At 44.3% G+C, this 25,893-nt stretch overlaps 1 protein-coding gene across 7 annotated transcripts in view; it reads right to left on the bottom strand.

The window, feature by feature from the left end:
- The window catches only part of Pard3 (par-3 family cell polarity regulator), a 557,497-nt gene that overhangs the window by 10,490 nt on the left and 521,114 nt on the right, over positions 1 to 25,893 (bottom strand). For all 7 annotated transcript variants that reach the window (XM_021220690.2, XM_021220693.2, XM_021220689.2 and 4 more), the window contains one exon: positions 9,489 to 9,609. In XM_021220690.2, coding sequence (XP_021076349.1) covers positions 9,489 to 9,609 — 121 coding nt within the window. The remainder of the gene's footprint in view (positions 1 to 9,488; positions 9,610 to 25,893) is intronic.

The raw sequence follows: 25,893 nt of genomic DNA, 5'->3' as shown, positions 1-25,893 counted from the left end.
AGGAAGAAGAAGAAGAAGAAGAAGAAGAAGAAGAAGAAGAAGAAGAAGAAGAAGAAGAAGAAGAAGAAGAAGAAGAAGAAGAAGAAGAAGAAATTAAGACTAAAATCAGAGGGCTGGTAATGTAGCTCAGTTGGTACAATGGTCACCAAGCATGTAGGAAGTCCTAGCTTTATTTCCTGTATTGAATAAACTGGACACTAGAACACACCTGTAATCCCAGCACTTGGGAGGTAGAGGCAAAAGGATCAGAAAGTGAAGGCCAACCTAAATAGTGAGATTGAGACCAGCCTGGGCTCCATGAGGCCTTGTGTCAAACCAACCACCACAACAGGAACAGAATAAAAATTTGCTACCATAACTGATAAATGGAGGAATTCACGGGCCTGTGACTTAAGGCTTGCTGAGCTGCTGAGCACTGAGTAGTTGTCTCTTTTGCCCTAGCAATGCTAAACAATATGAATGGCCTATTTGTATTATGAAGCTCAAGTTTGAAACCAAAGACCAGCTTAAAGGAGGCACTGCTACCAAATATAGGCCTTTGTCTCCAAGGATGTCAGCCAGAGAGGACCAGGGACCCTTACACCCTTACCTTAGCATGGGCCTGTAAGCTAATGAATACTGAATGTACCAGTTTAAGTAACATATCTCTCTTGGTCAATGGGAAGTGGTAATTGGCCAACGGGCACCTAGCCTAAGAGAGACATCTTTGCTCCACCTGGCCAGCAGGACATGTGTGGAGTGTGTTTTTCATTTACAGTGGATTATCAAGTTTATATATTATGCTGTGTAGATCAAAATAACCAGCAGCTTCACAGAATACCCAGGGATGGCCTCCTGCCGCTCTGCTGTTGGCACCCCAAGACACCCATCTTATTACCCATCCATCTTGTGCCCCTCTGTGACACTGCACAGTATACATATTCCATGTGAAGAATATCAGGTAAAAAAGCTCTGATTTTTCTTTTAGCACTGAAAACCAGTGGCAGGTTATGACACAATAATGGCTTTGTAAAGTAATGGCCTTAGCATTCATAGGAGAGTGTTTAGGTAACCTGAGTCCTACCCCCTGAAGAATAGCTCCCCACACCCACACCATTGGCTTTTGACTAAAGAGAAACTCAGCAGCAACAGTTGCTCTCTTCTTGCCAGGATGAAGCACCTTATGGACTGGTAAGCAGTAATAAGTAAATAATAATAATAATAATAATAATAATAATAATAATAATAATAATAATAATAATCCAGGACATACATCTAAAGCAGATATTCTCAGCCGGCATTCTCTTTCAGAGGTCCTGAGTTCAAATCCCAGCAACCACATGGTGGCTCACAACCATCTGTAACAAGACCTGATCCCCTCTTCTGGTGTCTGAAGACAGCTACAGTGTGCTTACATATAATAAATAAAATAAATCTTTTTTAAAAAATAATATTGCAAGTGGTTTTAGACTTTATGGTACCCAGTCTGTGCTGATGGAAATTCACAACCATACTAGCTGGGGCAGATGTGTGACGGAGGCTGTATCCAACGCAGTACATCATGCATCTTCAGCACGAAGAACACTGAGGGGCAGGAAATGTTTCAGTGGGTACAGTGTATTCTGTATAAGCATAAGGATTCCCAAAACCTGCCTAAAAGATGTGTATGGTGGTGGTAGGAACTTGTAATCCCAGACCTGGAGAAGCAGAGGCAGAGGCAGAAGGAGCCCTGGGGCTTACTGACCAGCCAACCTAGCCTATTGGTGAACTCTACTTTCAGTATGAAACCTTATCTGAAGGGAGGGAGGGAGGAAAGAAGGATGATAGGCAGACAGCTCTTAAGGAATGACACCTGAGGTATACATACACACACACACATACACACACACAGGGGGGGGGATAGATAGGCAGGTAGACAGACAGACAGACATTGATTTTCCCCAGTAAGTCCCTGCTTTGATGCACACAGTATCCTCTACATTAATAAAGACAGGCATCTTCTCTCCCTTCCATGAGGCAGGATGCCACTAAACTACTGGGTGGTGGTGCATCTGCTGGAGCTTTGGGAACATCAACAGTCAGGGAAAATATACAGTGAAAACTGCATGGTTCACACTGTACCCCCAAAGTGCCCCATCTCCTTCCTCCTCGCCATCGTGAGCTACCCACACGTCAGGAAGGCGCTGGCATTCTGTGATGGGATTTAGTAAGCAGCAATTTAAGCTCACGCTGTTTTCTGACACACTGCTTGCGGGGACGTGAAAAGAAAATGGAAGATCTTACGGAAACGCAGGTATATTTTTAAGTTGTTTCTCCCAACGGCCTGAAAATTTGATTCTGACAGAGGGGGAAAAAGTTGAAGGGCTTTTGTTTCTTCAACTGTGCACTTTCTGACACCATTCAAACCTTGTCAGTTGTAAGTATATACTGAAGCTCTGGCAGGCTCCAGGAATGATCAACACGGGGGCTGCAGCACGCACAAGCGAATGACTGAGGTGCTGACAGACTGACGCCTCATCTAATCAGACAGAAGCTTCAGCTTCATCCTTATTTCACACCCCCTTCTTCCAAACCTGCAAAATGGCATGCCAGTCACGACAGTCGCCTTCATCTTTAAGAGGCAACTCTAATAGGCCACGTGTCTTAAGAGAAGATTGTATACATGACTAGTGCATAGCAACAAGTCAATAAAATCACTCTGGAAACCTTTACACTTGTCCGGAAATTAAAAGTAACTTGAAGCTTGGGAGATAACTCAGTTGATGACTTCCAAACCCAGAACCAATGATGAGGAGAAGGAGGAGGGAAAGAAGAATGAGGAAGAGGTGAGGAAGAAGGAGGAAGAAGATCTCGAACTGCCAGGTTTGTACACACGTTTATAATCCTAGCATTGGGAAGGCAAAGGCAAAGGGGGGGCCCTACCTAGGTCTCACTGGCCAGCCAACCAAAGAAGTGAGCTCCAGGCTCAGCAAGAAACCATGTCTCAAAAATCATGGGTGGTACTCAAGAAATAACCGAGGTTGTTTGGCCTCCAGATGCACAAAGATGTACCTGCACATACATGATAATACACATACACACACACACACACACACACACACACACACAGGTGCACATACAGAGTAACCTCTCAAAGGTTCAATGCAGATCTCATAAGCATAACAAGAACAGTTGATGAGGAGCAATTCTACCTTCAAAGGCTGCACCTCAGTCCCCATCACAGAAGCACAGCCATGTATCTGAATCAAAAATTACAAAAACAAAGACGGGAGGAAGAGAGAACATGTAACCCCACAGAGGAGTCCATGCTTTCAAACATGTCCACCAGAAACGACAAAGTGTGTGTTTGGTGGTGTGAGTAGAGCATTTGTTGTAGAAGCATGAAGGCCTGAGTTCAGATCTCCAGGGCCTGCAGGACACCAGGCCAGCCCATTTGCAGCTCCTAGTTCAGTGAAAGATTCTGTCTCAAAATGTGGTGGAGAGTAATGAAGGCATTGTCTACAGTGACCTCTGGCACACACTAGCATACACACTTACTCAGGGCAGACACACACACATACACCAGACACAGACACACAGATTTCTGCACACTCAAACACAGGCAGACACACACACGCCCCACACCTGCATGCAATACACACACACACACAGAGTTGTACAGAAAAGCCACTGTGCCAGCAAAGTGTCCCAACCCTGAAATTCAGGCAAAGAAGCAAAGCTGCTTTAGCTGCACATAATAAAATCATCTGGATCTTGTTTGTAATGAAATTGGTTAAAGGTATGACCTTTTACATTAAAAAAAAAAAAAAACAACCCAAGTGCCTGATCTAAATAGGAAAAGATGCTGTAAGGTAGAGGTGAGTGGTTGGTTGTTAGAGAGCACAATGGAATCTCTTCCTTAAAAACACAAAATACACCTTTTCCTTTTTTAAGTGAGCTGCAAACACTGGTCTTTATCATGATTGGAAAGATGCTACTTCAGGTCTGAGAAAGCTGGAAAATGCTGGTTTCATTCTGGGAAAGAAAAATCTTTGAAAGACCTCCACAGAGTGCCACTGATTTTGCATCAAGTAAGCATTTCTTGCAGCTAATTAAAATTATTCTTTGGTTATTTACGAAAGTAAAACACAAAGAAAACTAGCTAAAATAACGAACAGGCAAATGAGGAAGACTATGTAGATACAACGTAAAGTTTCAGTAGTAAGAACTTGGCAATACGTAACTTTCTACAGATTATTATAAAGGTAGCAATAAATAATTGTTAGTTTATGATAGTTACATACAAATTTCATAATTTAGAACATACTCGGTCATTTAATTTGAGATAGGAAGATAGTGTGAAGTATGCATATATACATACAGACCATGTATAATTCTTATAAATGACTGCTTGGAGGTTTTCTATTTTCTACCTGAATATGCACAAAAAAACTTCCCAAATTTTACATGTGCCTAAGGCACATATAGTAAAAAATAAAAGTGTGTGTGTTCTAGATAAAAATAATGACAAAAAACAATATCACTTTAAGACAGTGGGTCCTGATTTAGCAAGCTAAACATGCATAACTATCATATGTATTCCATACTGATTAAAATAACAATTTAAGGGTCTGATAGTGGGTAGAAAGAAGTCTTATCCAATTAGGTCACACAAATTATTAACTTTGGATACTGCTAATGATGGTCATTATCTTCTATAGTTCCCTTATTTACAACTTAAACCACAGTGAAGCTATCTTATGTCTATCTCCCATCCAATACAAACTACACTTGGCCCTGTTTAACCTCCCAGATCAGATGGGATTGGGGGGGCCCTCAGGGTGGTACAACTGAGACAACTGCTGTGGGATCTCGGCCAAACTCTTGTTCGTCAAACTCTTGTGGGTTCTGAATGCTAGGAAGCTTCAGTGCTACTAACAACTTGTGTAAAAGCTGAAAGGTCCTCAGAACACCGTTTCCCCTGAATTCTCTATAAAGGTGTGCTTTGGCATCCATGCAGTCCCTACATCAGTGCTCCCATCTGTGAGATTTTCCTACCTGAAGCACCCGGGACCTTGAAAACTAGGTATAGATCTACAGAGCAAGCCATTAGCATCAGCAGGTCATAGCACCCAGTGTGCCTCCTCTGAAGGGGTCACAGCCCACAGACACATATAAGTTTGCCTACAGAGGTGGTTATGGAGCCTAAAGCAAGGGGTCTACTTTGCTGTATAGCAAGGGGCTTTCTCCATAAGGAATTGATACCCCTCCGCTGCTAAAACAGCTTTCTCTAGGGACATTTCCAAGGAAAGGACTCTCCTTGCAGTGTGAACTGCGGTCATGGGGGAGAGGCTGATGTCTTCTGAATGAAGGACAAGGAACATCTAGGAAGCAGCAGCAGCAGCAGCAGCAGCAGCAGCAGCAGCAGCAGCAGCAGCAGCAGATGTCTTGCAAGTCATTAATTCAATGTCAACAAAACCAAACCTGCAGTTCTCAAATCCCCTGGCCTGTGGGAAGCAACCAGGGAGGCAGATCAACCCTGCCTTGTACTGGGCTCCTGATTAGACCAGGCAAAGCACTGGTAAGATAGAAAGAAGCACTTTAAGCCCACACCTTTCAGTAAGATGGAAGAAAAGGCAGGTTTTCTGTTTGTTTAAAGAGTACAAGGAACAAAGCAAGCTCAAGAAGGGTGAGGACATTCACCCTGCACAGGGTCAGTTTTTTCCTTGAAGGGTTAATGTACTTCTGGTCACTACAGACTGGGAATGGAAAGGAATTAGCAATATTATTAAAGGCTCTGTTATCCCACTTGTCAATTGCTTCCAGCCAGCACCTCACCTGTGGGTTTCCTGGGGCCCCCAACATTCTGTACTCTTGCGTGCACAGCCTGCAATTTAACTCTTTTTGAGCAACCGGTAGGTTCCATCTAAACCTGGGACCCCCATAGTGAACACCCCAGCGCCCCAGCTACTCAATGACTTGCCCTAAGTCACCTTAGGGAAGAGTTAAGGCTTTGTTTAGGTGGCACCTGCATGGGTGGGGCAGAACCTGCTTTTTCCTCTTCCTTAACCTGAGAGAGAATACTTTCCAATGACAGAGCTCAGAAATTTTCTGGGCCTGTGCTCTTCTAAAGGCCTTTTGTGCCACAAACCAGCTCTTTCCAACTCAGATACTGCCTTGAACAAAGGCCCATGAGCAGGTGCATTCCACACTGCTGGGGTCTACACTGAACATTTCCAAAATAGATGAGGTTTGGGGGCTACTTGCAGTAATTTTTGCTGCAGGAAGCTCTGTAGATGGAGTCATTGGCTAGGAAACTCTCTATGCGATACATTTGTAGATGAAGTTGTTGACTAGGAAACTATGCGATACATCTGTAGATGGAGTTGTTGACTACTAAACTATTCGATACATCTGGCTATACTGTGACTTCAGCTTATATGAGCAGTTTTCCATACATGTGAAAGATGAACTTGATATTCTTTAACAATAAAACGAGTATGGACTGTTACATGTGAGACCACACTCTCACATCTTCCCAGTATGGGGGAGGGGGGGAGTGAAGCGGGAGGGGGGGCAGGATTCTACCAAGTCAGCAAACACATGGGAAGAAAGAAAGAAGATTCCTAGCCACCGAAGGGACAATAAAAACCAGAGGGGCTTACACTCTGCTAGGCTACACTAGCAGCTTACACTCTGCTAGGTTACACTAGCAGCTTATACTCTGCTAGGCTACACTAGCAGCTCTCAGTGAGGGAACAGGAGAGCAGATGCTAAGATGACTGAGCAGAGCAGAATGATGGCTGCTGTAAGCTCACATATGTGATCAGCAAAAGGGACAGACCTCAACTGCAAATGAAAAAGAAAAAGAAAAAGGTCAACCTCTGATATACAAGTTCCAATGGCACCTGGCACACTGTAATCTGACCTATGACCTTCGGCAGTTGAATTTCCAAAGTGCAAGGTTTTCTCCAATCTTTTCTCTAGAGTGATTGCTCCCATTAAAGAGATAGTGAGGAAACACCTGAATCACAGATACTTCCTCATTCAGACCTCTATAAAATCCTTCCAAATTCTCTCAATGAAAATATCCTACACTGAGAGAGAGTCACTTGAACTCAAACTTGAAGTTCCTTCCTGCGGGTACAATGTGACCATTAGTTGGTTGGAAACCAGGAGTGGTAACCACACCTGCAATCCCAGTACTCAGGAGGTTGAGGCAGAAGGATCGAGAATGGCTTTCTTCGCAACAGCTCCACTGTAGGGTTTTAGGAATACACAGTCTTCTATCGGGGCTTTGTTCTTTCGCACTGCATGATGGTGGGACACTGTGAGCATTCAGGAAGTTTACAAATCAAGTCATTAACTGAAAAAAATAGATGCTGGGAAGATGCTGGACTAAAAGCCACATTCCTGGGTAACTAAGTGTGCCTCATAGCAAACTGTGGGACTGTCAAGCTGTGCAGGGGCTTACAGGTTAGAGCGAAGTGTGTGACAACTGCTTCCATCTGTGGTAGCTGCGTTCCCCTTTGGCTTCACACTGTGCCTGGTACTCTCTTCAGATGTAGTTAACTATTTACTACACATCACATAAGAAGCCTTCTTTAGGAAACCTCTTAGGGGGAGATGGAGTCAATCACACCAAACAACACCAGTCCATTATCACTGTTCCATCCTGTTGCTACAGAGATGACTCAATTTAGAGAATAAATCAAATCCTTTATAATGAAAACACCACTAAGAGCAGAACAGCTCCAGAAGACAACTGGATAGTTGTTTGGATGTTGTATTGGTTTATAACACCCAAGGTCGGGCAAGGATGGACTTGGGACATTTCCACACCTGAATGCAGGTCTCACACCACCACTGACCATTCTAAGACTGGTCTTCCTCACTTGATCCAAGGTGAGGGCTATCTACCGAATGCAGGACTTTCCTTCCAAATCAATCTTCCTCCATATGATCATTAAGCTCCTTGATCAGAAACTCTTGAAGGTCTCTGGCTTTGCCCAGTACACTGGATAAATTGGGTATTAGGAACAAGAAGGGCCGGAAGGTCACCCTGAGATTCCAGAAGGAAGGCGAGCATGGCTGCACTCTTTCTAGATCTCTATCTTCGCTCACTCTCCCCTCAAACCAGCCACCTGTCAGATTCACCTCAGCTGGGAGGTCCAGCCTTCCTCTGGTCAAGGAGGACCATGTGCCTAACTCAAGTCTTTTCGAATACCATTCTTCCTCCAACCTATCCAGAAATCTGGTACAATGCATTTTATTCCAAGAACTGTTTTTGAAGGGACTCATTAACCTCTGGGCACTGCTCTTCAGCTTCTGTGCCTCAAGTACAAGGACAGCACAGCTGCCTCACTATAGTTCTTAGGCATCTGGCCATTTTTACATACTCTTGAGTTACTGGGGTGACCCATCTTCTAGCTGTACAGGTCCCCCTACTCAGACTAACTAGCTCTGATCCCAGAATTCTCATCAGGACTAAAGCACATCCTGGCCTTTTTCCTGTTGGTCTCGTCCATCTCAATCATAGAGTTTCTCTACAAATATGTTTCCTTCTCTCTTAGTCCTCCAGGCAGTCAATGGGGGCTGACTTACCACCAGGGCTGGAAGTTTTAAAGCCCAGAGAGGTGTTTGCCTCTGTGAGCAGCTCTTACTGACTCATTCCTGCCCTCCCTAGAAAGTCTCCAAACAAAACTTTCCTGTCTCCAACCCCAGCTCTGTTACCATCTCTCTACCCAGATGTGCCACCAGGTTTCACAGATGCAGGACACAGGAGTAGCAGCCACAGTTTTGTTCTGTGGAGATCACTGAAGTGGCCACACACCGGATGGATGAGAAGAGAGGTGAAACCAGACAAACAGGAATTTGACAAATACTTGACAGGACTGGGGATGTGGCTCAGTTGGTAGAGTGCTTGTCCAGGATGTGTGAAGTCCTGGGTTTGACGACCAGCACCACAGCTAACAGGCATGATGATGCATGTGTGTACCATCCTTGGGAGGCAGAGGCAGGAGGATCAGGAGTTTAAGGTTATGCTTGACTATATAGATAGGGGATGGGGGTAGGGGGAGCCTGGGCTATATGAGGCCCTGTCTCAGTAAAACAAAATAGAACAAAACAAAAAGTATCAAGGGGAGGTTAGAGAACCGAGAATTACCAATTTCTGTCTCAAAGACAAAAAAGATCATGAGCTGAACTTACGTTGGCTCTGCTCTACAGAAAGGCATTGAGTAAACCTAGTAGCAAATGCAGTGGACGGAGAGCAGACATTCTGTGGTGGTGTCTCATCATATGGCTATTTTGAACCTATTACACAGCAGACAGATGGTAGAACAAGATACAAAATGAGATTAGCAATGATGGAACCCAGATGGAAATGAGGGAAAGGTCAGAATGCTAAAGGTCAGAGGGATCTGGCTCCATCTTGTCTTATTTCATAAAGGACTGCGGTCATAGCTCAGGGGCCTCTCTTTCAGGGCAGCTGTTAGCCTATTTGCTGGGTGGAGGAACCAAACACTCACCCAAGATTGCTCAAAGCTGTATGTACGGCGCCGGTCTTCCACATCCTCATCCTGTTTGGCTTGCTGGAACTCTTGCCGTAGACGCTGTATCCGGTCATGGTTGCTAGGAGTGGATCGATTGCTAAGAGAGAAGGAGCAGCCGTGAACACCCTCAAGGAAAAGCAGCCATAAATTACAATTGTGAGGGGGAAGAAGGGCAGCTAGCTGTGGAATGTTGCTCAAACAGGAAGTGGATTTTTACAACAAAATCTGGGCATTTGAAATGGCCATTTGTTCTCAGGACTTAGGCTCACCGAGGCTCTACTGGCAGAGCTCTGAGAGGGTGAACTGTGTTTGGAGAGAGAGAGAGAGACCTCTTTTGTAGTGCTCTTTCAAGGTCTTACTTCCTTTCTATAATCTGGTTAGGTGCTGGTGGCGAAGGTTTGGAAGGAATGTGGCTTTGGCCATCAGAACAATTAGGGTCCAGACAAGTTGCTCCAGCTTCCTAGCCCAGAGCACACCATTCTTCTTTGACTTTTACATATGAAGCAGAGATAATTATCATCCATAAATATCATCCTAATCAAGTGGCATGACACTAACCTCCCCCAACAAGCAGCAACAGCACTCAGCCTCACAAGCCAAGTGTGACGGTTCTGACATCTGTGTGGGGAGCAGAGGCAGGAGGATCAAAAGGTCTAGCCATACCTGAGCAGCTTAGTGAGATTCTGTCTCAAATTAAAAATCATACCAAAAATTAAAATGAAGCTGGAGATGTGGCTCAGGGGTACAAAGCCGACCCAGTATGTTTTCTCCGCCGAGCTGCAAACCATAAATGTATATGTGCCTGCGTGGGTATCTCTGTGCATACATAATTGTATGTTTATACATATATATATATATCTATGAATGTACAATTCATGTGCATAGTATGTGCATGTGAATACATGTATGAATATGTGCATGTCCTCGCTGATATGCAAGACTGTATCATATCGCTATTTCATCAGCTTCCTGTTCACGTCATCAAGGCCACACGCAAGGTATGATTTTCACAGTATAATGAGAAACGTAGAAAAATCAAGTTAAGGTAGTGTTTGAGCAAACCACTTGCTTAAACAATGATGCTTCCTTTTGTAGAACAGCGAGCTTCCCTCTGTAGTAAGAACAGCTGTAAAGACTGGCAGAGAAGGCAGTTTCCCCTCGCCCCACCAAATGTGAAAACTGACATTTTAAGGGGGTGACTGGCAAATGTTTTGGGTGGATTGGTCTGAAAACATGTTTCAAATCAAGTAGCTGCTGGTGCAGTCTCGAAAGTTCCCTCCTGCTTCTGAAGCATGCAGGCCACTATCCCCACTGGCTTTTAAAAATAGAGATATAGCTGACTCTTGCTCCGGGACATTAGTACTAGCTACCAGCCTACAGCTCCTTCTTTTCCATGCCACCACTGACTGTCTAGGCACATATTCACACACATATGCGCAAGCACATACACACATACACACACACATACACACACGAACATCCATACATTCAGATATATACATGCATAAACACTGTGCTAGATGCCAGCACAGAAACAGAAAAGTGAGCATTTTCCAACATTACTGTCCCCATAACATTACTGTCCCCTTAACATTACTATCCCTTTACTGACAGTGGACTTTTGCTCCCAACATGTATCAATGGGAGGATGATCGGAGGCAAGACTAACTATGAAAGTGCTCCCACCTCACCAGGACCACCGCTCAACTGTTTCCACACAGTAACTGTACATTTATGGGTCTCATGAAATCCAAGCAAGTGATGAAAACCAACCTTCTACTGCCTGTGATGAGGTGAAAGTCATTCCCCAACAAGGTGGCTGACAGGGTCCTTAATTTTAGTTTTGGTAACTTCAGTGGCCTTCTGGGATCAGCCCTAGAACTCCCCCGGGGTCTTGGTTTCCAAATCTGCCCAGTTCCTATTCTTTCCTCTGGTTTCTTTCAGCCAGTGTTCTAAAGAATTAGATAGGCTTGCCCTAAACCAGCAACAACGCTTTTCTGGCTCTAGCTGAAGTGGAGCCTGGTGTAGTGGGACTTTGCGATGCTTTCATGATTGATGATGATGATTTCCGAGTATGGGAAGCCATCGAGCGCCCTTTGGGAATACCCATTGGCAGTGTGGAGGTGAGACCTGGCTTCAAGAGAGGGAACTATTGTACCAGCTTTCTTGTTTCTCAGGCCAGGCTGTGATGGGCCAATCATTCAAATCCGGCTTTGAAAACTCTGATGAGCTCTTTTGCCAAGAAAGCCAAAGGAGATTTAAATATTCATTAGCAACAGTGACTAATCCCTACACATCCCAATCAACCTAGATTAAGGCTTATGCCAATTTAAAACTGGTCTCTTTCTTTTCTTCCTATCTTTCCCCACCCCAGTGAAGAATAAAATAAAAACACCACCAAAGTAGATTCAAAGGATGACTGAGACAAAAGAAGTCTTAATGAGGAGTCTAGAAATTGCATTTCCAGAGACCCCATATCATGGGGATCTGTACAGAGATGATGGGAGTTTAGGATGCTCTCTACTAACATACAAAGGACACCTTCGGTCCAAATGCTAACACTAACAAGTCTTGCAATACTGGCTTCTGTAGCTTGACTGCTTGTGTGTGTGCATGCGTGTGTGCATAAGTACATGTGTGTGTACTATTTGAAGACTTGCTTTAGTTCAATAATGATGTAGGTTTTGTTTTTCTGTATTCTGGGCCCTGTCTTACAGACTTGTGGCCCATTATACATGCATGGTGTAGTGGGACTTGGCAGTCCATAAAAACAGGACACCCAGCTTGGAGCCTCCTGGTGGGCCTTGTGTGTTTCTCCCTATGGTAGCTGATACATTTATTTGTGCTAAGTGTAAGTGGAGCTTGTGCAGGCCTGCTAACTTGGTACTCTTGGTATACAGAGTGAGGGCACAGGTTGCACAGCTGTCCCTGTCCTCACTCACTGGTCTGAGAATGGCCATCTAGGAGAATATGGTAAGTGTGCTGTTTATGAAGACTGAGATAGCCAGTCAGAGCAGGGCCCAGGAAGACATTCAACAAGTAGGCTCTAAGATGGTAGGGGAGGGGTTCTAGGTTCTAACAGGCCAGAGAATGCCCTCCAATTTACCTTCAGTGTGTGTGTATGTGTGAGTGTATATGTGTATGCTCATGTTTCTATGGGGACATGTACAGATGCATGTGGAAGGCAGAAGTCAACTTGGATGTTGTCCCTCAGGTGCCACTTAACTTACTTTATATGACAGAGCCTAACTAGAACCTGGGGCTCACTGATTAGACTAGACTGGCTGGCCAGCAAGCCCCAGAATTTGCCCATCTCTATTTCTTTATGTTGGGATTATCGTGCCCAGTGTTTGTTTTGTTTTGTTAACAAGGGTGCTGGAGATCAAACTTAGTTCCCTATGTGTGTGCACAATAAGAACTTTACCAACTGAATTATCCAATCCTAGCTTGCTCCTTCCTTCCTTCCTTCCTTCCTTCCTCCCTCCCTCCCTCCCTCCCTCCCTCCCTTCCTTCCTTCCTTTTGTTTGGTTTGTTTGGTTTTGGTTTTCTGGACAGCGTTTCTCTGTGTAACCCCAACTGTTCTGGAACTCACTCTGTAGACCAGGCTGACCTCGAACTCTGAAATTGCCTACCTCTGCCTCCTGAGTGCTGAGATTAAAGGTGTGTGCCACCCTAGCTGGAGCAGTGCTGGAGCAGTGCTGGAGCACTCCCCCTGGTGGTGAAGATAAGGTAGAGCCAGCAGGCTGACCAGCTCAACTACCACCCAGGCCCAGATCCAGGACTCTAAATCGGCCCATCTCAAAACCTGTGTCATCTGTGGAAGGCTGAGACCCATGAAAAGGCCAGTCATGCTGTTCTAAAACTACAGGATCTCCAGCACATAGGGAAACAAAAGGATATTGAGGAGGAATCCTGATGAGGGTCCAATATTGATAGTATCACAGAAGCCAGATATCTCAAACAATGGCTCATTGCAATGAATATTCTCAAGTGAAGATGTGCAGACAGAGAGGTACAGGCACACTGTGACACACTACAGCTTCCATGATGAGACATTTTCTATGCTTTGTTGTTGATGTTGGTGGTGGTGATGGTGGTGGTGGTGGTGGTTGTGTGTGTGTGTAAAGGGACAGGGAGAGGAGCAGGACTGCACTGAATGATGGGAAAGTCACAACAAATCTATAAAAGGTTAAAAAAAAAAAAAAGAAAGGTGTGTGCCACCACAGCCCAGAAAACCAGAAATTATAATTTTTTTTTTTTTACCTTAAATTTAACCATTGCCTTAATGTATTGTTTTGACCCAAGACAAGCCATACACAAGAGGGCAGCTGGCATCCAGTCGTTACCACTACTTTATATTCTGCACTGCTGTTTGGCTTTCTTAAGTCATTTATTTGTACCATGTCAACTGCAGCCCCATGATCTCTGAATGGCAGTCCTGAGGAACATATGCAATGGGTTTGGAGATAGGGTTCATCCTGGGGCTCAGCAGGCCATGGGTAGAAAATATTGGGGGTGGGAGGGAAGCTGTTAAGATCATGACTTAATTTTGTTTGTTTGTTTGTTTTTACTATGTGTTTTTATATGTATGGATGTTTGACAGGCAGGCATACCATTGCATCATGCAGTGCCCACAGAGGCCACAAGAGGGCATCAGATCTCCTGGAACTGGAGTTAACAGAAGGTTGAGACAACAGGTGGGTCCTGGGAATTGAACCCAGGTTCTCAGGAAGGAAAGCCAGTGTGCTTAACTACTTTGCAATCTCTCTGCCCCCTTTTTAGAAGTTTGAGGATTTATCAAATGACTCATTAAAATTGTGAGAATGCAGCCTCTTTGTGCTAGAGATCGAGCGACCTTTTCCTTCCACTGCTCAGTTGCCAAGTACCTTTACCAACTGAGCCATTTCATCAACTCATTACTAACTTTTTTTTTTGGGGGGGGGGGACAGGGTTTCTCTGTATAGCCTTGGCTGTCCTGGAACTCACTTTGTAGAGCAGGCTGGCCTTGATACTCAGAGATCCGCTTGCCTCTACCTCCCAAGTGCTGGGATTACAGGCGTGCGCCAAGACTGCCTGACTCATTACTAACTTAAGCTGCTGTTATTCTGTACATAATTAAGCATACTGATAAGTTACATGGGGATCATATGGTGTTAGGTGTTACAAACCTAGACAGGATTTAAAGTATACGGGCATATGTTCATAGATTTTTATATGCAAATATTAACATTATATAATATGGAATTTGGGCACCCACAGATTCTGGTATCCAAAAGGAATGCCTGGTGGCTACTAAAGTGTACCAAATATCTGAAATGGGTGTCGTCCTTACAGCCTCCTAGTCCACCTTCTCCTTCCAACACAAATTGAATCTGGCCATACTCTCTTGTGAGCTTGAATTCTGGACCCATCTTAGAGGAACAAAGAGTTTGCAAAGGGAAAGGAATGCTTAATGCAACTGATGCTTTACAGACTAAAATTACTGTGGCATTTGCATTTTTAATTATGCAACAGAACTCTGGAAACCTAGAAGCGAGGATAGAACACGGAGACCCCAAATTCAAATAGACAGCAAGCCAGCCATGCATTTGTTAAGTAGGCATTACTACCTTGACGACTCTGGCCATGCCCATGGAAATAAGATGTGGACACCAGTATGAAGGTGGATAATAAGTTTAACTGGATTGTGGCCAGACTTCCCTGGTCCCCAAAGGGGACAGTGATGACTATATCCGACACTAAAGAAGAAAGTAGCTAAATAAGGTACGGAATACATTTGTTCCAATAGTTCTTTCTCCCCCACTCTCTCTTTTCAGCTTTCAAAATTCTACCAGGAAATCAAATTCCACCTCCCTGAAGCGTTTCCTAACTTCCCAGGCCAGCTTTGTGCTTAGTTCTCACCCAGCTGTCCTCCAACGAAAACACCATTACAGTCCCTCTCAGAACCAGCATGCATACATCTTTTCCTTAGTCCTATTCACAGTCATCACCAGAGGCTTGTGGCAGAGACCATTATCCAGCAAACATTTGTGAAGCTTACCCTTTAACGGGGCTCCCAGGGCCCTCACCTTCTTGTGCGCTCTGCCTTTCTGAAACTCACCCTCAAGTGTGGGCAGGGCCCGCATTTGTTTCTAGTCATCACTGCTGGGTGTGTGGGATTACACTTACAGGACCACCTAAGAACAGGGCATCCAGGCTGCTCACCTCTGGAATGGAGCTGCCTGCTCCGAGTTGCAAAGAAAGAGCAAGGAGGTCTGGACTTCCCCAGCAGAACCTCCACGGAACAGCCAGCCTCACTAACCTCGTCTCTGTCCACTGTGAGACCCTGAGCAAAGGATCTAGCCGAGCCATGTCTGGACTCCAGACTCACAGAAATGGGATACAGATGTGTGCCGTCTGAAATGACTGAACTCGTGTTAATTTGTCAGGCAGGGAAAACATAGCTCACTGATAATGGTCACGGCCAGATGGCTTACTCTGTCCAACAGAACATCTATGGAAATGATAAGAAGAGGGATTTGCAATGTGACTGTCATGGGTATGCTCTTTCATACTCTTGACAAGAACATTTCCACAGTATAAGAATATAAACAAGACCAGGGAGAGAGCTCCATCAGTTATTTCCCTGTAAGCATGGGGCATCAGATTTGATTCCCAGAAGCCATGTAGAAAAAGCCAGATATGGTGGCACATACCTATAATCTGTGCATTATTCAGAGTTTCTACTGCTGAGATAAAACACCATGACTACAAACATCTTGGGAAGGAAAGGTTTCTTTTAGCTTACAACGCTCAGGTCATATTTCCATGGCTGAAGGAAGCCAGGGCAGGAATTCAAACAGGACAGGGAACCTGGAGGAATTCTGCTTACCGGCTTGCATTCACAGCTTGCTCTCTCTGCTTTCCTATAGCACCCAGGACCACCAGGGAAGGGGTGACGTGGCCCACAGTGAGTTGGGCCCTCCCACATCAGTCGCTAATTAAAATACATCACGGGCCTGTCCACAAAACAATCTGTTTTGTCAATTGAGGGTCGCTCTTCCCAAAGGACTCTGGCCCATGTCAAGCCGACATAAAAACTAACCAGAAAAATCTGTGAGGTGGATACAAGCAGATGCCTGTTGGCTTGTCAGTCTACCTAATCAGAGTGGCAAATACCCCTGTCTCAAAAGACAAGGTGGACAGGGACTAAGGAAGACACCTGAAGTTGACTAATCATATATTCAGGCTCATGCACACATATATGCTGTACACCCACACACACACCCACACCCCCCCCACACACACACATACACACACACACAGCAAGAATGTAGCAGGGTGGGGAGTGGGGGGTGAACACAGAACTAAGTCTGAATCTAAGCATCAAGGCTGAGGGAACTCAGCCTAGAGCAGAACCTGACCAGTCCTTCCTAGATCTTTTGCTATGAACCACCAGCACAGCAGTGTGCTCTCTAGATCTCCCTCCCTCAATCCCTCAGGCACTTATGCTCCACTCCCTGCTCACTTGTGTTAGAGAGTGGCATGGGATGGCTCTCAGTTGCTAAAGTGAACTAAAAATACATACAACTCTGTCCTTATACTGGAACCAAATAAACACGGGACTGTTGCAAAAAACAGGCTCGTCAAAAGAGCAGAGAAAATGGATGGTTGTTGTTCGGGGGNGGGGGGNGGGGGNGGGGGAATCTGACACTATCATTTCTAAAGATGGTCCCTGCAAAGTCCTGTCCTGATAGAAAGTCCACCAAGTAAACACTGGTATAGAAGATACAACTGGAAAATCGATGCCCACTACGTGCCCTAACAGATAAAGCCATGGAACAGGGCAGATATAGAGAATGCTCCATAGATATCGTTCCAAATGCTCATGGTGTCTTGTTTGGGGTGGGGTGGGGTGGGAGGATCTCTACTAAAACCGCCTACCACACTCTGTTCTGAAAAATCAGTACCCAAGAAAATTTGGATGTCTCCTGACAACCTGGTGAGCCTTATGTTCTTATTTGTCTATGTCTGAGGGAGACTGTGGTGGTTTGTATATGCTCAGGCCAGGGAGTGGCACTGTTAGAAGGTGTGGTCCTGTTGGAGTGAGTGTGTCCTTGGGGGGGGGGGGGCTTTAAGACCCTCATCCTAGCTGCCTGGAAGCCAGTATTCCGCTAGCAGCTTTCAGATTAAGATACAGAACTCTCAGCTTCTCCTGCACCATGCCTGCCTGGATATTGCTATGATCCTGCCTTAATGATAATGGACTGGACCTCTGAATGTATACGCCAGCCCTAATTAAATGTTGCCCTGGTCATAAGAGACCCAGGAGCTGATGGAGCTTTCTCACAAGTCACCTATAAGGAGATATTCATTTAGGGTCCTGGGCTTATCAGGTAGACTTCAAACCGTCAGTTTCAACAGGCTAGCTGCCCAGCAAATGTTCATTAGGCATGCCAGCCTCCACTCTCAGCCACTTCACTTTTGCCTGATCCTCAGCCCTACCAATTTACTTTCTGGCCTAAGCTCAAAATTCTATTCCAAACGCTAGTGAATTTCACACCTGTGCTTGGCACCCAATTACCGGAGATGCAACGGGGCCATTATTCTAGGCCTAATTAAAACACAAGAAGTTAATTTCCAAATATTTCGGATCCTGGAAATAATGCAATCTATACTCAATCAAAGTTTTTCCTACTGAGAAGTTTCCATCACTTTGACAGGTATCCTATTCATCCATGTGTGTGTGCATGCATACACATGTGTACCAAAAGATGATGCTGGGTTTTTTTCCCCCTTGGTCACTCTCCACTTTGTTTATAGAGATAGAGAGTCCTTTGCTGAACCCAGGTTGACACTCATCTGTTTTGCTGAGCTGGACAGGTCAGCAAGCCCTAGGATCCTCGTGCCTCTGACTCCCTGGGATGAGGGTTACAGAGTGTGGACCACCCACGCATCATTTTACACATGGGTTCTGGGGATCAAACACAGGTTCTTGTGCTTGCACAGCTGAGCCATCTCCGTGCTCCTCAAAACTGTTCATTTTCAAAGCATGTTGACTGGGACAAACTAAGTTAATCCCTTTCCTGTAGAACTGCCTGCTCCTGGTGTCCAACTGTGCATCCCTATTTTGTCCCAACACTGAATCTAAAGTACAGATATCTCATACATGTCACTTAAAGCAACAGGGTGACCGGAACAGAAAGAGACTGACAGAGGGAGCAACTGATGAGGGGCATACTTGTCAAGCAGTCTTGGAAAGAGGCAGCCACAACCAGCAACGCCTCACATCACTGAGCAATATCTCACAATGATGTCGACTATGGATGTGAGGGGTTGTAAGCTTTTCGGGACAGTTAGCATGATAGAGCAGGGGCAGATAAGCTCTTAAACAGAGACAGTGAATCATGGAGGGGGTACCACTGCACCCAGTGGCACCTGCTAAAAGCTGAGGAAGCCACCTCCTGACATGGGGCTTGTTCTGTGCTGGTTAGCAATCCCGTAGAATAATCCCGATCTCCCGTTGCCAGAAAAATAGTTTTCATCTGCACATATCAGAAGTAAGTTCTTAGTTGCTGTAAATTAGTAAGCAAATACAGAGTCCTCATTGAATTCATTGCGCCCATCTGTTAGAAGGGAACACTCGCTTTCGTTTTTCCTCCTGGCATTCAAGTCTGGAACACTCTGCTCAACCTGAGATACAAGCACCAAGGCAGAGGTGGGTGTAGTGGAGATCTGTCCTCTGAGACATGGTGGTTATTCTGAGGGAGATGATGATGATGAAGTTAAGGGCCCTACTCAGTGTGTGTGCATCTGTGTGTATTTGTGTGCACGCACATGTGTATATGTGTGTGCATGGGTGTGTATGTATGTGCAATGCATGCGTATGTATGTACATGTATGTGTGTATGAGTGTATCTATGTGTGTGTGTTTGCATGTGTATGAGTGCATGTGTGCATATGTGTATGTGTGTGAGTACATATGTGTATGTGTATTTCTGTGCATACATGTGTGTGAGTGTGTGTATGTACGTGTATGTGTGATCTGTGAGTATTGTACACCCAAAGGTGCAGACCAGAGTTTGACCCCTGGTGTCTTTCTCGATTCAGGGTCTCACTGAACCTGGAGCTCACTAATTATGCTATAAGTTGCAAGGTTCCTTCTGTCCCTACCTCCCCAGCACTGAAGCCACGGTGCCTAGATTTCTATGTGACAGCTGAGGGTGTACTCCGGCAGGCACTCATGCAGGTACAGCAACAAGCACTCAGGACTAGGTCACAAGCACTCGGGACTAAGTCACAAGCACTCAGGACTAAGTCGTCTCTCCTGTCCGGTATCTTTGCTTACTTCAGCAAAGGTCAATGGTTGTCCTGCCTTGAAAACTTTTGCTTCTTTGTGGTAGACGGGAGTGCTTCTAGGCATTACTCTCGCTCCGGCCTACTGTCCGACTGACAAGGCTGAAAAGGCTGAGTTAAAATCCAGACACACCAAAATGGTATGGGGCAAACTAATTCTCAAGCTGCTAAAGCTAAAACAGGATCCCTGGTCAGGGATACAGGGTCTCTGCCATCTTGTAGGCTCCGAGATTGATGAGGAATGGGAAAAGGAGTGGGGAGGCTAAACCAAGCAATGCACTGGCTACCAAGTTACAAACAAAAATAGCTCCTCCACAACAAGCTTCATTAAGTTTTAGCAGCAAATATCTCGGGGTTTTACACTCAGGCCACAGGTCATAAATTCACAGTACACCCCCATATGTTTCACAAACACCTGAACTCAATTTCTCTTTGGGCTGTGAAGCAAGAATGTGATGTTCCAATTAATTATAGATGTGAAGTTAGCTTTGAAAAGGGGCAGATTTTTTATTTTATTTTATTTTATTTTATTTATTTATTTTGTGAGGCAGGAAGGTATTTATAATGTTCGGTATTTTGGGATAGCTCTTCCTCCCAAATTAGCACTCCTATGTTGGTGGGTTGATCTAAATTCAGTCAAATATAAGCACGAAAAAACTTATAATTGGTAAATACCTTGTCATGTTTTCATTTTCCATAGATAACCCAGATGCATAAGATACACAGCCCTGGTCTTATTGGGTTAATGGATTTCAGGCAAATAGATCTCTGCCTGTGTACAAATCAATCACTTTAAATTGTACAGTGGCATCTAAACAGAGACCAAGTAGCTCTATTTATATGTGTCTATGTGCACATGTGAAATTAGCCACTTAGGGAATACCACGTCACCTCCAGTTTCTTTTTACAGTTTTCCTCATCATCTGTAATATGAAAAGAATTATGAGAAGCTTGTGCAAATCCCACGGGCGCTCCCTCTGCTCAGCTGATAAAATTCGTCTCCAGATTGTGACACCCGTGATTTGTTGGCCATTTCACACCAATTCCAGTATAATAAATCATAACAAATTAAAACCATAGAGCTATACTCTCTCTGGGTTAAAAAGCTGGTCATCAAGACTGTTAATCCCAAGTCTGCTCTGATAAAGGCAGTTCTGGGTCCCAGGATGCTCTGCGGATCACAGGGAGGTCATCTCGCTGGTGGGAAGCTCGCCTGTCCTCTGTGGCCCCTGGTAACAACCTCATCGTTTTATAAGCAGTTCTCTTGATCACCATCATCGGTCTTCCTTATTAGCCTGTCAGTGGTCTCACACAGGAGTGAGGGGAATTTAGCTTTACATCTTGAGGGAAACGCCTCCAGCCTGCAGAGCTCACATGGACACCAGGAACACACAGCTTCAGGACCCAACAGTAAGCAGAAAAAAGCCCTTTGGAGCCCTCACAGGCTTTCCCTGACGGGAGTCAGACACAATGCAGGCTAGCTTCTGCCCAGAAGGACTACTACTTGTGGGGTAGTAACACCTCAGAGGAAGCACTTGCCTAAGTCACAAAAGTATTATTATTATTACAATTTTTATCATCAACAACATCATCATCATTATTACTATTATTAATTAAGGGGTATTATCATAATTACTACTATTAATTAATTAATTAATTACTATGTTACCCAGGCTGCCCTTGACCTGCTAAGCTTAAGCCATCATCATGCCTCAGCCTCCCAGATAGCTGGGGGTATGTGCCCCATGCCTGGATATTTTTTTCAAGCTACCAGTGTAGTGGTAAGATGGCTCAATGGGTAGAGGCACTTTGACACCTAGGTTCTATCTCTGGGACCCACGTGGCGGAAAAACAGAGAACTTCCAAGTCATCCCCTGATTTCCACATGCACACAGTGGTGCAACATACATACATACTCAACATGCAAAAAAATTAGTAAATAAAATCATCAAAAGCAACAAACAAAATTTTAAAACCATATCAATGTAAAACTCGCTGTCAAACTTTTTATGGCAAAAAAATATGTATTTAAATAGAACTTTTTCAACAGATGGTGTTTGATGAGAGAACCATGTAGGGCTGAAAACCCCAGAGACAGCAGAGAGAGGGAGTCTGAGTGACCTTGTGGCACCCCCCACACCTTACTGAAGGAAATGGGCAAAGGGCAGGCAACAGTCAGACACTGGGTCTGATCCTAAGTCAGCTCCCCGGCAAGCTATAAAAGCAGGTGATGGGGAAAAAGTGAGCGCCAGTACACCTACAAATCTAAAAGCAGCGTGGAAGCACCTGTAAGGTGTTACACCTATAAGAAATAACAGGTGATATATTTTTCCCCTCCACACAACTCACGAAGTCATTATAGCCTGGTTAATAATGCTCAAAGTGTACTCTTCCTACAAGTTGTCTCTCTCCAACTTTCCTATAACGAGTAAGATCATGTGAGGCATTTCATTCGGGGAGAAAGGCGGTGCAAGTTTAAGGTTGTATTATTCATTCAGTAAAGCCATCAGGGATGCAAAGGTTAGCCAGCTGTGACCCCGAGTTAAGGTCTGAGTCTCAAGCTGAGATAGACATTCAAGAGTAAAATGCAGATAGAACTCAATGCCCACACTTAAAAAAAAAAAAAAGTAGATAAAGAAGAGGAAGAAAGCAGAGTTATGAACTTTGAAATAAAAAAAGCAATGGAAATTAAATTACAAAAGCTGATAGATTTCAGTGACAAAATAAAATGATTATCATGTTCTTTTTCATATTAGAGGATTTTTTTTAAATCACACAAGCATAGAAACTAATTATCGAACCATTATTTTAATTCTTTAATCATGACATGATTACACAGAATCCAGGACTAACATTTTCTTTGTTTTTTTTTTTTGCGTTCTCCTGTCTTTAATGATAGCATAATTGCAAAATGCTATGGAAAAGAAAGATATCTGTTTAAAGATGAAATCCATTTTAATTCAAAATAATAGCAAATTTCTATATGGGTTCCTGAAATGACTCAAAATGGGAAACAATATAGTAAAACACACACACACACACACACACACACACACACACACTGCCTACACAGTTCGTAATAGACATCACTTTGAGAACTAAAGTAAGAGTGAGGAAATGCTTCTTTACTTAGGAGAGAGAGGGAAAGAGGTGGAGGGGGAAAGGGGAGGGGGAGGGGAGGAAGAGAGGGAGAGGAGAGACAAAAGGAGGGGCATCAAGAAGATGATGCCAGAACACAAAAGAAAACGTTCAGTATGTCTGTATTAGCTACTTTCTGCTGCGATTAAAAAAAAAAAAAAAAAAAAAAAAGCAGCTCATAGCTGGGCCATATTATGTTTGCTTACAGTTCCAGAGGAATCAGAGGAATGATCCACAAGGGCAGCGGAGCTATGGAAGCAAGAGGCTGGAGCAGGGAGCTGAGAGGTTGCAGGTGCAGAGGAAAAACTAGAGAGGAGGCAAGGCCAACCACCTTCAGGCCCCGCCCCCAGTGACACACTTCCTCCATCAAGCCTCCGACCTCTCAAACAGCAACACCAACCAGGAACCAAGTGCTCAGACACAGGAGTCTAAGCAGGGCCGGAGGAAGGATTTCTTCTTCAAACCTCCATGGCGGCCCCATTTCTCAATATTTCTAAGAGCTTTACAATGTTTTCCTTGCCTCTACTTTTACTTATTCCTTTTTATTAATTTCATAATTAATAGTTTATAGCTTCTATTTATGACCTTGTTCGTGTTATGACCGAAGTCTCTTTTCAGCTGTAAACCCTGTGAGCTGAAGTAACGGCAGGTCTGATGAGATAAGCCCCACCAGTGTGATAGTGAGAGTAACCAGCCACTTCCTGGATAGATTTGGAGCTTGCTGTGCAAGATGGAACTCATGCCTGGTCCTATTGCATGGGCTGAAATAAATGGCTATGGGAATCAGTGTAGAAAAGGTTACAGTGGAATTTCATACAGCTGCTGTGATTGCTTAGATAAGATCAGGTCATCCAAAATCCCAGCGTGGCTGGGGAAGAGGCTAATAAAACCCAATCCCTGTATCTGACATGGTATTGGCAGCTGATGGGTGCGAGGAAGGGAGAGTCTATTTACTTAAGGGATTTAGTATCTCCGAAGCTACCTATATTCTAGGAGATGATCCTACATTTACAGTCACACAAATAGAGTTAAAAATAAATAAAAAAGAGCATATGGAGTTGGGAACGAGAAGTGGGAATAGAGGGAGAACCGGAGGGGAGTGAGAGGGGATGGATTTGCATAAAATGCATAATATGCAGCATGAAATTCTCCATAATAAAAAAAAATCTTAAGGAAAAAAATTCCAGTTCAGTATAACAATAAAGAAGTACCCAGGTACATGGGTACTTACAGTAAAACTTAAATCTATAGGATAGGTGGCTACAAGCTAAAAATAATGGCGATCTGTGACAGTAGCTGTACTACAATGGGCCACGACACAATCATTTCTGCATTCCTTTAAAAAGAAATGTATGTAATTTACTTAAAGGCCAGATTCTTTGAGACAGGGCCTGGCTATTTACCCCTGGTTGGTTTTGAACTTGAGACGGTCGTCCTCTCAGTCTTCTGAGTGCTGAGATTACGTATCACCCTGACAGGACAGACACACACACACACACACACACACACACACACACACACACACAAGTAAAGACACAACAGTAACTGCATTACCTGCATAACACTGTGCTTAAAGTAACTGTCCTTTCTTTGACATCTCTTTAGCTGTAGCCCACGGTTGTGCCCATTGGTCACCATGGCGATTACTACACTCACATCACCCAGTTTCAAGGCTGCCTTTACTCTTTCTCCTACCAAAGATTGCAGCTCCTCCTTCAGACCTCTTCAAGTTGTTGGTGTAAGAAGTGAGTGGTGCTTTTCCTCACAGCCTGCCCCACCCACATGATAGAGCCCCCAAGGACATAGTTCTAGTTTCGAAAAGTGCTGGGCTTTTGTGACTGATCGCATGTGAATGGATATGAGCCAACTCAATTTGGTACAGGATCTTAAATAATGAGAGTCATAGAAAAAGCAACGGATAATCTGATTATCTGGACGTCTGCCAAATGCTCTCTGAATGTGTCAAAACCCCTCTGCTTAGAAAGTCTTCTAGAAGCAATGTCTCTTGTACTCTGGAAAGAGATCACCAGTGTTATTTCTCTAACTCTCGAGAAACACTTTGAGGTTCTTTGGGACCACTCGTTGTCGTGGCTGGACAGCGTGAGCAGCAGAGACAGTCGAAAACTGAGCTGGGTTTTACCCACGGCACACTCTCCAAGGCCTCTGCTTCCTAACCAGGTTGCTGACCTAAGTCAGCAGCCATGCTTTTACAGACAGGCAACCGTGTAAAAGTTACTTTGCACACATTGGTCAATTCTGCTTTTGCTTCATTTCTAGTTCAATGCTACTTTTATTCGATTGCTACTTAATGCATGCTTTCTGTTTGTGTGAGACAAGATCTCATTTAACTCAGACAGGCCTTGAACTCACTCGTAGTCAAAGACGACCATGTACTTGTGATTCTCCTGCCTCTGCCCTGGAAGGGTTAGGGTAGAGATGTGTGCTTCCATGCCTGCTGCATGCCATGCCAGGGCTGGGGCCCAGGATTTGGGTGTGCCACCCAGCACCACCTACTGAGTGTATCCCCAGCACCAGATTCTAAAACTACAAAACTGTAGCTGATTAAAGTGAAATAAAAATGAATGATTTTATCCTTTATATGTTGCCTTACAGAGTAAAAACCTTCACTTCTCTGTCTAAAATGTTCAAAGATTTTGTATCAGTGGCTTTTAGCTGTTAGCTTGACACAGTCCAGAGTCATCTGATAAGGGGTCTCAATTAAGAGATTGCTCAGAGACAACTGACGGGTGGGCTTGTTGGGGACAGTGCATATCCTAACTGTTAGCTGATGTAGGGGGGCATCATCATTCCCTGGGCAGCTGGTCCTCAGCTATATAAGAAAGCTAGGTAAGCCCAGAAATAGAAGAAAGCCAGCATGTAGCAGTTGTGATGGTTTGTATATGCTTGG

The sequence above is a fragment of the Mus pahari genome, chromosome 20 (genome assembly GCF_900095145.1).
Source record: "Mus pahari chromosome 20, PAHARI_EIJ_v1.1, whole genome shotgun sequence".
NCBI lineage: Eukaryota > Metazoa > Chordata > Mammalia > Rodentia > Muridae > Mus > Mus pahari.
The sequence above is the reverse complement of the archived record's forward strand: the minus strand, read 5'-3'. Positions and strand labels throughout refer to the sequence as shown.